The sequence below is a fragment of the Budorcas taxicolor genome, chromosome 9 (genome assembly GCF_023091745.1).
Source record: "Budorcas taxicolor isolate Tak-1 chromosome 9, Takin1.1, whole genome shotgun sequence".
NCBI lineage: Eukaryota > Metazoa > Chordata > Mammalia > Artiodactyla > Bovidae > Budorcas > Budorcas taxicolor.
This window is the reverse complement of record NC_068918.1, coordinates 85,162,575-85,178,485: the sequence shown is the minus strand read 5'-3', so window position 1 is coordinate 85,178,485 and position 15,911 is coordinate 85,162,575. Positions and strand designations below refer to the sequence as shown.

Below are 15,911 nucleotides of genomic sequence, written 5' to 3'. Positions count from 1 at the left end.
AAGAAGTAATTATGTGCTTTTAAAACTGTTAGCAGAACAAGACTTTGAAAGCTTGTCCAATACATTTTCTATTCACAACATGACCTTAAATCTCAATCTAGGTAAATTATTCTCAGTTGTAAGAGGCCCCATATTGTATGTAGCACACACACAAAAGTGCCAATTAAATTCTTGAGACAGCACTGCAGTAGCCGTTTCTGGCTCAGAGATGTTAAAATGTTGAAATATAGTGCATCTTAGTATAGATGAAAAACACAGGCCAGCTTTTTGAACCTGGAAACCGTGCATGTTTGTGCAGTACAGCAGCCCCGCTCCCTAGAAGATTGTCTGGCACGGAGTGGTTGTTTAGTCACGTAAGTTGTGTGCAACTCTTTTGCCACCCCGTGGACTGTAGCCCATCAGGCTCCTCTATCCATTGGATTTCCCAGACAAGAATACTAGAGTGCATTGCCATTTCTTCCTTCACAGATCTGCCCCGCCCAGGGATCGAACCCACTTCTGTGTTGGCAGGTGGATTCTTTACCACTGAGCCACCAGGGAAGCCCTTAGCTCGTAGTAGGTGTTCAATAAATTTTGGTTGAATGAGTATAACCAACTGAGGGCAGAAAATCCTAATTCCATGAGCAGGTTTGAGCAGTCACCTGTCATGGACAAGTTGAGTAATTTTCTTCCCACTGTGGTGGTTTTTCTGCATTGTCCTGTCTCTCCCCTACCTACATCTTATGGTTTATTTATCCATTAACTTATTTCTTCAATAAATAATTTAAATGTTTAATAAATAAAATAAATGTTTATTTAGGATCTTTTATGTGCAGGCACTGTGCTAGCTAGGTGTAAGAGATACAAAAATGAACAGAACATGTGCCCCTCAGGAAGCTAGGTCTGGAGTGGGAGACAAATGTTATATAACTAATCACACAAGTAACAATATAATTACAATTTGATATTTTCTTTGGAAAAAGTGTTATGTGAAAAATCATAAACCAGTTGAATTCCTTTTTGACTTGTATTTATCTTTAATAATCTTACAATTATATTTAAGCCTTAAGAATGGTGGGAGACCACATTAAAGTGCATTTGGTTTCCCCTCTGAATATATTCAGGGTTCATAGGGAGTTTTCCGAATCACTGTTAGGAACTTCATGGTCATTTCCTCCCTATGTTACAGAATATTTTCTGAGCAGAAATATGTATCTTGAGGCAGAAATCAGTGAAACCTGAGTGATAGTGATGCTTTAATAGTGGAGTTTTGGTTGATTTCTAAATCCAAGTTAACATGATAACCTTTGGTTCACAGATCTTTTGAGAATCTGATGAAAGCTAGCAATTCTCTCTCAAAAAACACACACGTTCACAACTTTGCATTCTATTTTGCAGTTCTAAGATTTGATTCCACATATGGCCTTTGTGATCTAACACAGTGATTTTCAACCCGAGGCCCACAGAACCCTGGGGATTCTTGAGACCCTTTGGGGAGTCTGTAAAGTCAGTTACTATGGTGATCCTGCTAAGACACTTGCGCTAATGGTACAGAAGCAGTAACGCACCAAGTGCTGTGTCGTGCTGTAGTTGAGGCAGTGGCCCCAGGCCTGCTAGCAGGCATTGTGGTCCTCTACGCGCACCTGTGGTTAATGCCATCTTTGCAGAAGAATATCCTTGTTGAAGCAGTAAAATTATTTTTAATATCTTGGCCCTGAACATAACCTCTTTGTGAAGTCTGTGTGAAGAAATGGGAAGTACACATAAAGCACTTTGCATTATACCAAAGTAATATGTTTTTCTCAAGATAAAGCAATTGTGTGATTGAGTTACATTCTGAACTAGCCACTTTTTTTTTCATGATATATTGTTTTCACTTGAAAGAGCAACTGACAAATGATAGTTATTCAGAAGTATGTAGACATTTTCTTCAAAATGAACCTTCTCTTCAAGCAAGCAATTGTTAGTATGTGTCACCAATAATAAAATTCCACCCTTTATAGGTAAAAATTGAATTTAGAAAACTTGTGTCTGCCATTGTGAGCTTGCCAGCTGCTTAAACACCTGAAGCTTTTTTCTGAGATTGGTAGTGATATTAATGATGTGATTTTAATATTTAATAAATGATGTCAGGAGTTTGAAAGATAACTTCTTTTGGCAAGTCAGTATTTTCTGAGTGATCATGATGCATGGATGAAAGTTCCATTCAAAATGCAAAATAGACCAATGGATTTTAGTGTAACAAAGTACAACTTATTGATACGATTTTTTATTCCATATTGCAGATTATTTTTAAGAAACTATTTGTCGAGTTTGGGTATATATCAAAGAAGGGAGGCTGTTAAAATACTCCTTTTTCCGACCACATACCTGTGTGAGGATAGATTTTATTTGTAGTTTAAAAAAAAAGTGAAAGTGTTAGTCGCTCAGTTGTGTCTGATTGTTTGTGACCCCATGGACTGTACCCCGCCAAGCTCCTCTGTCCATGGAATTCTCCAGGCAAGAAGATGGGAGGAGGGTAGCCATTCCCTTCTCCAGGGGATCTTCCCAACCTGAGGATTGAACCTGGGTCTCCTGCATTGCAGGCTGATTCTTTACTGTCTTGAGTATTTGTATACTCTAACCAAAAAACATTGCAACGGATGGAATATAGATGCCTGTGTGAAAATAAAGCTCTTTTGTTAAACCAGACATTTAAAAGATTAGCAAAAATGTAAAACATTGCTTCTTTTTGTGCTAAATGTTTTGTAGGATGGTTATTTTAATGCACATAATCAGAAATCTTTGGGATCCAAGTATAAATGGATCCTGAGACCAGGAAATTTGAGCACATCCTCTTTTGGAAGTTAAATATTCTTCAAATAACTGAGTTATTTCAAGACCCATTTAGGAAATGAACAGACAGAAAGGGTGAGTCATCATCTTCTGATACAGCTATAACTTCTGAGAAATTATAAGAACAAATCTTTACTTTGGTATAATGCAGCACAGCTCTTTCTATGATGTAAAGAATATAGCAAAATATATCAGCTAAGAATGCTGTGTGGGGGAAATAGCTAGATTGAACATTCTTTTTAAATATCAGAATTTGATTTATATCAGATTTATCGCAAGATTAAACTGAAAAAGAAAAAAACTGAAAACATGAACCTTATTCTTAGGGAAGCAGTTGACTTTCTGACAAACTGAACAATTTGTTTTGATAGTTTCTGTACCTGTGAATAATAGATTAAATCTTCCTAAGAATACATAGAATATAAAAGGCACCATGTATTTAAGCATAAGAGGTATTATAAATACAAAATAATGGAAAACAGTTCTTCTGTTTTAGATTTTAAGTATCATAACTGCATTGTGATTTGCTAAGATCAACTTCCATGCACACACGGCTTCATTTTAATTTAAATGAAAAGAATAAACAATGTGCTGGAGAAAAATACAGCTTTGATTTATGCATGTGTAGTTATATCTAAAGAGCAACATTATTGTTTGGCAAGTCAGTCTTTGCTGCTGTCAGTCTGTGAGTGTTCATTTTTAAAACTTTGAGCAGGCTGTATAAAGGCCATGTGACATATAACTCCAGTGGATAAAGCTTGATGACTAGACTTTTAAAAACTTAAGAACAAATCAGTTTTTAACATCATTTTGACTAAAATTAGTTTTAGAGTATATAGACAGTAGCTGATAATAACTCACTTCCCTCACAGTCAGTTTCTGAGACTGATAGATAAATACAGCATGTACCTTTTTAAAAAAAAAATCTGAAAGTTTAGCAAACTTAAGATTTTGTTGGAAGTATTGCTGTGTTATTAAGGGTTGTATTTATAACCCATTGGTACCTTTTTTACTTAGCAAAACATGGATTTATGTATATCTATAACATATAGTTTTTGTCCTCAGGGAAATATGAAAATTTTAATTTAAGTTTCAAAAATAAAACTTAAGCCAGAGCACCTAAACTGAGCCTGGTGTAATAATATTTGGTTAATGATACTGCTTCTGGATGGAAATAAGCCAATTAGAAGTTGGTGTATTTATGTGAGGTCTGTAGTGTCTAGGGAACCACTGAAATTATAGCAGCCTGAGAAAAGGAATAAAATAAGAGAGTAGTTTTCATCATAGAAAATGGCTAAGGAAAATCTCTTGAGAATCTGGTCGGGACCAGGCTATTTCTGCAAAAGTATGCCTTTAGATAGGATCTGTTAGGTTTTAGGTGTGGGGACACAGATAAACAAAATGTTTCTATGTACTGTGAATAGTATTCAATCACAAATACATGCCTAAAAAAAATACAAAACCTTTATTAAGAATGGGTTGAATAAAAAATAAATGGGTTGAGCAATATAAAGACAATTTTCTAAAAAGAAAAAAAAAGACTTGAGTAAATGAAAATATATTTCCAGATGAAAGACAGGATGTTACAGATTTTCTCTTATCAGTTAGCTAATGTTTGATGTTATTCTAATGAAAATGTCAATGAATGGGGTGAGGGGGAGTTGGAAGGACTCTTGACAAAATGTTCTAGGGTTTTTCTGGAAGAATGAATAGGTAAAAACTTAAGAAATAATTGATAAAGTGGAAACAGTGTCAGACTTTATTTTTTGGGGCTCCAAAATCACTGCAGGTGGTGACTGCAGCCATGAAATTAAAAGACGCTTACTCCTTGGAAGAAAAGTTATGACCAACCTAGATAGTATATTCAAAAGCAGAGACATTACTTTGCCGACTAAGGTCCGTCTAGTCAAGGCTATGGTTTTTCCTGTGGTCATGTATGGATGTGAAAGTTGGACTGTGAAGAAGGCTGAGTGCTGAAGAATTGATGCGTTTGAACTGTGGTGTTGGAGAAGACTCTTGAGAGTCCCTTGGACTGCAAGGAGATCCAACCAGTCCATTCTGAAGGAGATCAACCCTGGAATTTCTTTGGAAGGAATGATGCTAAAGCTGAAACTCCAGTACTTTGGCCACCTCATGTGAAGAGGTGACTCACTGGAAAAGACTCTGATGCTGGGAGGGATTGGGGGCAGGAGGAGAAGGGGACGACAGAGGATGAGATGGCTGGATGGCATCACTGACTTCGATGGACGTGAGTCTGAGTGAACTCCGGGAGTTGGTGATGGACAGGGAGGCCTGGTGTGCTTCGATTCACGGGGTTGCAAAGAGTCGGACACGACTGAGCGACTGAACTGAACTGAATGTGTATGATGTAAATACTTTCTGAATATTCAGACTTTTTCTGATTCTGTAATTACATCTATGTGATTCTGGTATAAAATTCATAGTATGAAATTAGCTTAGAAACAAACCTCTGTATATAATTTTCTCAAAAAAGTTTGAGAGGAGAAGGATTAATTCATAGAATGGTGTTGGGGCAGTTGCTAAACTGTTGGGGGAAGTGAACTCCCTTTAGTTATCAGCTTCTAACAGGACTAAAGTAAATATCAGATGAACGAAAAAGCTAGGGGTAAAGAAGTTTTTTAAACAAAAGTATAGCTAGAAGGAAAGAGAAATGACTGTGACTTGGATGAGGGCAGGTAGCTTAAAATCTTTACAATGCATCCTTGACCAAAAACAAACAAGCAAAATAGAAAGATTAACCTGGGACTTCCCTGAGAGTCCAGTGGTTGAGACTGCGCCTCCACTGCAGGGGCTGTGGGTTCCGTCCTTGGTCAAGAAAGTAAGAGCCCATCATAAACAAACAAACAAGCTAGGGGAATAATACAGTACATGTGATAGGGCTTCAGAGTAGATTAATACAGAAAGAATATACAAATTAGAAGACTCTAAGTATATAACATGAATATGCAATTCAAAAGGCGTAAACGTTGGCTCATAACTTGGACAAATACACATTCTCAGTAACAATAGAAATATAAATAGTCTTATGTAAATTTCAGAGGTTTCTTTTGTGTGTTTTTAGTTTACCTGAGACCATCTGATGCTGGCTAGCTTGAAATGGTCCTCATAAAACAGCATTGTAACTTAGTAAAACCTTTTGAAAAACACTTTGTATGTCTATCAGCTTATAAAATATTCATGATTCCTCCACTTAGTAATTCTGTTTTGAGGAATTTTCCCCAAGGACTTTATCAGAAATGTGGATAAGTGTTTAGGCACAAGGAAGTTTTTAATACAAAAAAATTAATATAAAAACCTGAAGCTAGTATATATTAATAACGAATGGCTAAGTAAATTATGATGTCAGTGCAGTGTAACCTTTAAAAATATTTGAGTTCTTGACACTGTGAGAAGATGAAAGTTGAAGATTAAAAACATTTTAGTGGTGTTAAGTTGTTTTTAAAATGTCAAAATATTTACCATGGTTTACTGGATAATAAGATGGAAGTTTTTTTTAATTCATCCTATTTTTTATACATACCAAATTTTCCTCAGTGATTATATAATCAGAAAAAAGTAAGATTCAGCTTTTGAGGAAGTTAAAATTTTAATTTTTGTTTGTTGATGTTTAATGTGTTTTAGCAGACAGGCCCATGGAGAAAAATAATAAATTCTTAAGATTTCCTAAATTCTACAGTTTCCTTTAAGATTTTTGCAAAGGATAAATTATATTTCATATTCAGTTCAAACTGTGGGAATAAGTGACTGTCCCATAGTTGGTTTCAAGTAGAACCATAAGTATTATCACACCTTTGTCTATTTCAGCAGTGTGAATATTTGAATTACCCTAAGTAATGATGGTTTTTATTCTAATTTACACTGTGGATTTGTTTCCACTTAAAAAGATACTTTCATTTACATTTTGTGTTGTGTTGTATTTAGAATCAGAACTGAGAAATGACTGAATGGCAAATTCTTGTTAGTCTATAAAGCCAGACTGCTGAAGTGCTCTAGCTTTTATAAGTTGTGAAGCCTTGAACAAGTTATTTAATCTCTCTCTGCCTTAGTTTGGTCTTTAGTGAAAGGAAGATCATAGTACCTGTCTCACAGAGTGAGGCTGAGTGAATTAATACATGCAAAATGCTTTAAACAGTGCTTGTCATATAGTAAGGGCACAATATAAGCCATATATACATATATCTGCCTGCCTATATATATATGTATATAAAGCTATATATAATTATCGGGGCTTTCCTGGTAGCTCAGATGGCAAAGAATCTGATGCAGTGCAGGAGACCTGGGTTTGATCCCTGAGTCAGCAAGATCCCCTAGAGAAGGGAATGGCAACCCATTCCAGCATTCTTGCCTGGAGAATTCCACGGACAGAGGAGTATGGCGGGCTATAGTCCACGAAGTTGCAGAGTCGGAGACAACTAAGCAACTAACACTCTTCACTTTTCTTTTCATATATAATTATTAACTGTTATGTAGTATTTGGAAATACAGGATCCCTGGGAGATTGCAGTCCTGCAATCTTATAAAAAATTAATCTCATTTAGAAATAGGATTCATGGTCATTTAACGGCATAAGGAAAAATGTGGCTTTGGTCCTTCTAATCAGTCTAATTTAATCATTAGTATCAGTAGTGAAAAGAAGCGTTTAGTGTATGAATACCACTTGTGCAGCTTATTCATAAACCAGGAGATGTGGAAGAGCGGCTAACCACATTCAGTAGAGCGTCCCTTTGCTGCGAGTGGGTCGGGTGGCCTCTTCCTCTGGGTCCATAATGGCCTGTCCATACATGCTGTGCTGTTGCCCTTTCCATTTCGGTCATAACTTCTCGGTGGCTGTGTCCCCCAGTCCCACCCCAGGACCGAAGCGTTTGGTTAGAAAGAAGTTGCTCTGTGTACCTAGCCTGGCTTCTGGCACAGTGCCTTGCACACTCAGATGTTTTTCAGAGAAATTGTGATGTAAGTTATGCAGTTGTTAAGTAGCAGAGCTGGAATTTGAACTTGGATTGGTCCAGTGTCCCAGTTATCGTGGTGCTTACCAGAGAGTCGTTAATTGCAAACACTCTCCAAATATTTATTCTTTCAAAGTGATGATTTTTACCTCAGCCCTTCTGTCTTCATTGCAGGGAAGTATGGCCACAGCTGCCTTACCAGAGAGCGGGTCTTCCCTGGCCTTGCGAGCCCTGGGCTGGGGCTCACTTTATGCCTGGTGTGGGGTCGGTGTGATCAGCTTCGCAGTCTGGAAGGCTCTAGGAGTGCACAGTGTAAGTAACTACAGTCTTACAGTTGGTATCTGGATTCTATTTTGTCCTCCCTAAATTGTCCAGATTTTCAAATTTGTATATCGTTTATTTACTGTCTTAGGAAGTGATGACAGAGAATTGACTGAATTCTTGCTAATAACTAGGTGGCTTGTCATTACTAGTAAATCATATAAATAATTTAAATATTTGAAGGTGGTAAAACTTCAAATATAATTAAAGTAATGACTAATTCATAGCAAATGGTCTTTCTGTATAAATTGGCGAGAGCTACTTGTTCAGGAAAATTTAATTTGGAATAGCTTTCTATGCTGTTTGACATCCATATTTATAAACATCGTTGTAAAACAGTTAAAGCATTTTAAAATTGTTATTTCAATTATTAATGTGTTTACACATTATTGGGAAAAGACTTAGTGCCTGTGTGTGTGTAATTTATACTCCAAGCTGAAGAGCTGTGCATTCAGAATAATGGAAAGTTCTGTGGACCAGGCTCTTTGTGACAGATGGGAGTTGGTAGTGGTTTAGAATGGGTGGCCGCAGTAGAGTTGATGAAAAGAAGTTCCAGTTATATCAGTGTTTCAAAGGTAGGGGCAATAAGGATTTGTTATAAATTGAATGTCAGAGGTGAAAGTCAAGTCAAGGATGTCTCCAGGGTTTGGTCTGAGCAACTAGGAAATCGACGAGATCAGTGTGAGTGGAACAGATATTAGGGGATCATGTGAGGAGCCCAGTCTGGGGCTTGTGAGTTTGGGAGAGCTTTTAGATAGCCAGGAGCCAGGTGGAGAGTCAAGTAAGCAGTTAGATACAGATGGATGGAATTCAGGGGAGAGGTCAGGTGAAGGTATAAATTGGAGACTCCTCAGTATGTGGATACTATTGAGTTGGCCAAAAAGTTCGTTGGGATGTTTCTGTAACATGAGATCAGATGAGCTCACAAAGGCAGTGAATGCAGAGCAGAAAGAGAAAATCTGAGGAAGTAGCTCTTGGGTGTTTATAAGGTTTCGAGGTTAAGGAATATCGAGGAGGTTTCCCTACCAAAGAGGAAGAGATACCCAGGAGAATGGCGACCTGGATCCAGTGAAAAAAGGTGGATGCCGGGTACACATCGCGTTAGAATGAGAACTGATCCTTTGCTGAGTTGGCGATGTGGAGTCATTGGTGGATAAAGCCTGAGTGGAGTGGATGTGAAGGAGACGGAGGAGAGAGATTGGAGGCCGTGTATGGGCAAGTCTTGAGTTTGGCTCTAAAGGGAAAGGAAGAAATGGGGTCGTAGCTACAAGGGGGAATGGGATCAAGAGAGTGTTTGTTTTTTAAATTGGCTGAATTAACAGCATGTGTGTGTGCTGATAAAGTGAAGTCGTTCAGTCGTGTCTGACTCTGTGACTCCATGGACTGTAGCCCACCAGGCTCCTCCATCCATGGAATTTTCTTGGCAAGAGTACTGGAGTGGGTTGCCATTTCCTTCTCCAGGGGATCTTCCCAACCCAGGGATCGAACCCAGGTCTCCCGCATTGCGGGTTGACAATAGTGTGTGCTGATAGGTGTGGAGAAATTAATGCAAGGGTTGTGGGGGGGTTGTTGGAGTAACAGGTGTTATTATTAAATTGTTCACATTTGGCTTAATCATAACTACATAGGCATTAGTGTACTTTTCACTTAAAATATATTGATAGACTGCTTTTTTCCTAGTCTAATCTTTATATTTAAAGTAACTGCCCAATAGTCACTGTAACAATAAAACAGGGATTGATTGAAAAAGTTAGAGAACTTGTGGCTGAAGATTTTTTGATGATTTTTAGACACCTCAGTTTTCCTTTTGATCAGTATAAAATCTCTTCATTTCAGGCATTGTACCAGACATTTTAGACATAGCAGATTATTTAATCCTCTCCATAACTATGAAGCAGGTATTAATATCTCCCGTGTTATAAATTAGGAAATGAGGACTCAGGTCAGTCACTTGCCCAAGATCACGCAGCTTGTAATTGGCAGAGTCAAGATTTGAAGGCATATTTGATGATCTGCAGAATCTAGCCTGTTTCCAGTTTTACCTCCCTTAGCTAAGATGGAATATAAAGGAATAGGTCGAAGGGGCCAGGGCAGGGGAACGGAGCGAGTGAATTTGGTTTTGATTGTGGCGTGATCCACAGTCTTGATAACTTGACAGATTTTACTGGGTATCTTCAATGTGAACCTCATCTCCTAACATAATTGACCTCAGTCTGGTATAGGACGGGCTGTTCTTTCCTCCTATAATATGAGAGCCGTTATTTGAAAACAAATGGAAAAGGTTGGGAGGAAATATGTCTGGTGATAATATGTGAATGAATTATGGGTGTGTGGGTCAATTTCTTATTTTACTTTTCTTTGTAACTCTTAAATATGTGTTGCTTTAACAGTAATACTGCTTTAAAAAAATAGTCCTAGGTTTTATTTTTATTAATTTATGCTGACTATAAAGCACAACTGCTGGGGAGTTCACAAAGCCTCCTTGACCACATATGAACTCTGTGTCGGGGTGGGGGGGATGCAAGTAAGAGTCAAGTTATTAAGTTTTTGATTTCTATAAAAATGGCAGTCTGTTAGCACATCACATTGAGTGCACGGAATTGATAATGTTTCTAGAGTTCAGCATAGGTCATAAATCAAGTAGTGAAGTTTTACGTTATTTACAAATATGAACAGTCTGATTTAGAAGAGTCATAATGAATCAATCCAGATTTTCATAGACCAACAAAATTAGGCTCTACATTATATGCTTGAGAACTTGGGCTTTATGGGCTAGACTGTGCTATTTTTTAAATATTTATTTTAATTGGAGGCTAATTACTTTACAGTATTGTGGTTTTTGCCATATATTGACATGAATCAGCCACTGGTGTACATGTGTCCCCTAGCTGTGCTATTTTAGTTTCTAGAATGTGAACTTTTTGTTTTATGGCACTGATTAGAGATTACTACCTAAATAAAATATCTGAGGGGCCAAATTCTTTTCTGATTGGCACTATTGATTCTTTAGATTGGCACTTTTGCCATGTCTGAGAAGTCTCACAGAAAAACAAACCCACTGGTAATTTTTTAGGATACATCTCTTAAAAGCCGCAGTGTTTATCAGTTTGTTTATTCAAAAGACAAATGTGGGCCTTCCCTCAGCCTGGCACTGAGCTAAGACAGAGCTCCCTGGTGGACAGTATGGGTGATTTTCCAAGGAAATTCTTGTTAGATGACTCTGCTCTGAGGCTTATGGAGAGCAATGTGGTATATATTTCAGTTCTGCATTTAGAGTTTTGATGATAACCATGAGGTTGCCCTGATTCCAGGGATGAACTTTTATTACTATTTACTGCCTCTTACTAGGAAATTATGAGCAACCTAAATAACATATTAAAAAGCAGAGATATTACTTTACCAACAAAGGTCCATCTAGTCAAGCCTATGGTTTTTCCAGGGGTCATGAATGGGTGTGAGAGTTGGACTGTGAAGAAAGCTGAGCGCCGAAGAATTGATGCTTTTGCACTGTGGTGTTGGAGAAGACTCTTGAGAGTCCCTTGGACTGCAAGGAGATCCAATCAGTCCATCCTAAAGGAGAGCAGTCCTGGGTGTTCGTTGGAAAGACTGATGCTGAAGCTGAGACTCCAGTACTTTGGCCACCTCATGCGAAGAGTTGACTCATTGGAAAAGACTCTGATGCTGGGAGGGATTGGGGGTAGGAGGAGAAGGGGACAACAGAGGATGAGATGGCTGGATGGCATCACCGACTCAATGCACATGAGTTTGGGTGAACTCTGGGAGTTGGTGATGGACAGGGAGGCCTGGCGTGCTGTGATTCATGGGGTCGCAAAGAGTCGGACACAACTGAGTGCCTGAACTGAACTAGGAAATATCATTCTTCTGTGAGGAAGGAAAAGTTTTAGTCAAAAAATGTTGAGCAAAAATGGTCCCAGCCTTTGCATTCACATAGTATTGAGATGGTCATTCTAGATAAACACATGTAAATCAGAATCAATTCCTGCTTCAGATAGTTAAATTGTAAGTAAATCTCTGGTATAAACCAGTTCCATGAAAAAGGGTGCCCTCTAGTGGCTGACGTAGAGCAGCTCGCGTTCCCTGTTTTAATTCACAGCTCCATCTGCTGGCCTAAAAGGGACCATGTTGAAAATGCTTAAAGCAAAGCTTTTTTTTTTTTTTTTAAACGCATTTTATTTTGGGCTGTGCTGGTCTTGGTTGCTGCGTGGGCCTTTCTGTGGTTTCGGTGAGCCGGGGCTGCTCTCTGGCTGTGGTACACTGCCTTCCCGGTACAGAGGCTTCTCACTGTGGCGGCTTCTCTAGTGGGGAGCTCGGGCTCTACGACGTGCAGACCTCAGTAGTTGCGGCACATGGGCTCCATAATTGTGGCCCCCGGGCTTAGCTGATCCACGGCTTCTGGGATCTTCCTGGGTCTGGGGTCGAACCCAGTGTCTCCTGCGTTGGCAGGTGGATTCTTTACCACTGAGTGGCCAGGGAAGCCCTAAAGCAAAGCTCTTCAGTTTCTTAGAAATATTTTGGATTTACTCGTTGTTTTTTCAGAGTTAGTGTAGAAGTTCATTTCACATGGAACATGTTTAATGTATCAGATATAAAGAAAAAAATTTAATTTACACAATGGTAGATCATTTAAGAAGAGATTCCTGAAAAGGAGAGAGCTAGTGGAAGCTGTCTTGTCAGCCAGCTGAAGCAGATCAGGGTGCCCAGGGTTTAAAGTGGGACCCCTGCCTACCTTCGAGTCAGAATCAGTGCAGGTCCAGCCTGGCATCACCACACCAGCTCCACCCTGCTCACCAGCTGTGGGCATGGCCTGATGCTCAGAATGGGCTCATCAATTACTTTGAATTATGGTATTTTATCATGTGATTATATTATCACAGCATCTGAACTGTGGAAAGAATGAACATTTAGTATGGGTTCATGTTAAGTTTAGAGACTTGTGGAGAGTAAATGCTTTCCAGGCAGGTAGTAAGGGCATTAGTGATATTAACTGGTGACCCCTCAATTATCAAAAGAAAAACTGTGCCACCTACAGTTGTTTAAATGGTAACTTCTTTACCTTTTATTGTTTATAGTCGGTATAGACAGAGGTTGAGCATATTTATGGTTAGACTGTCTTGGTCTTTTTTTCCTTCCCTTTGAAGGAAAAGCATTTGGTGTATAAAAAATTCCTGATTAATATGATAGAAATCATTATAGCTTTTCATGCCTAATGGACCTGTGTTCTACATTTGTTTGAGGTGAGGTTATCTCAAAATACTGGTCAGAATCACCCACTGCTAACATTTACTGTAGTTTGTATAGAATATATTCATGGTACTTGGTATAGTTAAAATTTACAAGTCACTTACAGTTGTCTTCACAGGAGCTAAAACCTTGATAGTAATAAAACCATGAATGGAAACATTTTCATTTATTGTGAAATACTTAAGTTGTCCCAAGATTTTAATTTAAAAATCAATTTATAAATGGTTTTTTTTTAAACCATGGGATAAGAGGTATTTGTTTTTATTTATATATATTGGTATTTATTTTTAAAGAAAAATATTTAGGACCTATCTTTCGTTAAACAAAGATGATTTTGTGTTTTGTAAAAAAATACGTACCTATTGCTTAAAAAGTCAATGCAGAAAAGTTAAAAAAAAATCACCAGAAATCTCTGAGTTGTAATCACTTGTTAGAGTAGAAACATCCATTTAGACCTTGTATAGGCATGTTCGCATAATTGTAAAATATTTTTTTATTGTACTACTCTAGAACTTTTTTCACTGAATAGTCACAGGAACATCTTTGCACTGTAGAGTGCCTCAGTCTCCATTGCTTTTCATGGCTGTGTGGTGCTCAGCTGTGAGTTGTGATTTACCTGGGCAGCCGGTGGCGTTTGGATTGTGATTTTCTGCTCTCAGGCGCCATGGTGAACCTCTGTGGGCACACGTCTTTCTGTACTGTGTTTTGTCAAGAAATGTGTTCTAAAGACAAGATGTTATTGTTGAATCAAAGTGTATTTTTAAAAAAATGTTTCTGATATCTGTTGTTAAAATGTCCCCCCAGGAAAATGTATAAAATTTAGAAGATATCAGCAATGTATACAAGTTGCCTAGCCTCCTTGCCATTAGTGGCTTTCGTTACTCTGAAGTTTTGCCAGTCTGACATGTGGAAAATGTCTCCTTTTACCTGTCTCTCTGAAGACCCTGCTGCTGTACAGGGTTTTATGGGAATGATCTGCGATTACTCTACAGCCCCAATCTTCTTCATTTAATATAGGTTGCTTTTTTCTCAAAAGCCCAGACCTCTTTTTCTTTAAAAAACTAAAAGTTAAACATGTTAAAACAAACATATTTTAAACATCTCTCTAAAAGTTGTCATTTGACTTTTCCTGTTGTAAGTGAAAGTGAAAATCACTTGGTCATGTCCGACTCTTTGCAACCCCATGGATTATTACAGTCCATGGGATTCTCCAGGCCAGAATACTGGAGAGGGTAGCCTTTCCCTGGAATCGAACCCAGATCTCCTGCACTGCAGGCGGATTCTTTACCAGCTGAGCCACCAGGAAAGCCCTTTCCTGGTCTAAGGAAGATCTTATTTAATAAGTTCTTTTCCATTATGGCTTATTACAGGATATTGAATGTAGTTCCCTGTGCCCTACAATAGGACCTTGTTTATCCATTCTCTGTATATTAGTTTGCACCTGCTAGTCCCAGATTCCCAAGCCAGCCCTCCCTGCCCCCTGCAGCTGCAAGTCGGCTCCCTTCCTCTGTTCTGTAGGTAAGTTCCTGTGTGTCATGGTTTAGATTCCGCATAGAAGTGATATCCTTTGGTATTTGTCTTTCTCTTTCTGACTTCCTTCACTTAGTATCAATATGATAACCTGTAGATCTATCCATGTTGCTGCCAGTGGCATTATTTTGTTCTTTTTTCTGGCTGAGTAATATTCCGTTGTGTACGTGTGTACTGTATCTTTATGCACGCATCTGTTGCTGGGTGTTTAGGTTGTCTCCATGTCTTGGTGGTTGTAAATAGTGCTGTTGTGAATATAGGGGTGCGTGTCTCTTTCTGAGCTACAGTTTTCTGTTAATATATTCCCAGGAGTGAGATTACTGGATCGTAATGGCAACTCTGTTTTTTAGTTTTAGTTTTTTGAGGACCCTCCATACTATTCTCCATAGTGGCTGGACCAACATTGCCACCAGCAGTGTGGAAGAGTTCCCTTTTCTCCACACCCTCTCCAGCATTTGTTATTTGTAGACTTTTTGATGATGGCCATTCTGACTGGTCTGAGGTGGTACCTCATTGTAGTTTTAATTTGCATTTCTTTAGTAATAAGCGGTGTTGAGCACCTTTTCATGTGCCTGTTGGCCATCTGAATGCATTCTAAGAAAGATCTTTTACAGGAAGGACTGTTACACCTCATCTCTGAGACAATATGGGATGTACTCTAATAAAACTTACTTTCTCCAGTCTCTTTTTGGTAGCTGTTGCTAGGAATACTTTTATATTAATATTTAGGCCCACTTCTTAATTACCTTATGACCAGCTTGAGGGCTTTTGCTAATTACAGTCAGATCTCTTGACTTTTTGCTAATTTCAGTTTTTACCAACATTCTGGTGTATCTCATATTAAGTGCATTTATTCTTACACTATGTTTCAGATGAAGCAGCATTGTAGGGTGAATGCTCAAATGCCATATGTAACATAAAACCAAGGGAAAGCTTTAGAGTTTTCCACTTTTAAGATATCTGAGAAGGAAGCAGACTTCTTGCTATATACTATTCATTGGTTTAGGTTAAAGATTAAAA

The 15,911-nt window shown here is 38.3% G+C and overlaps 1 protein-coding gene across 1 annotated transcript in view; it reads left to right on the top strand.

Moving 5' to 3' along the window:
* The window catches only part of TMEM242 (transmembrane protein 242), a 42,576-nt gene that overhangs the window by 897 nt on the left and 25,768 nt on the right, over positions 1-15,911 (top strand). The window contains exon 3 of the mRNA XM_052645575.1: positions 7,953-8,090. Coding sequence (XP_052501535.1) covers positions 7,953-8,090 — 138 coding nt within the window. The remainder of the gene's footprint in view (positions 1-7,952; positions 8,091-15,911) is intronic.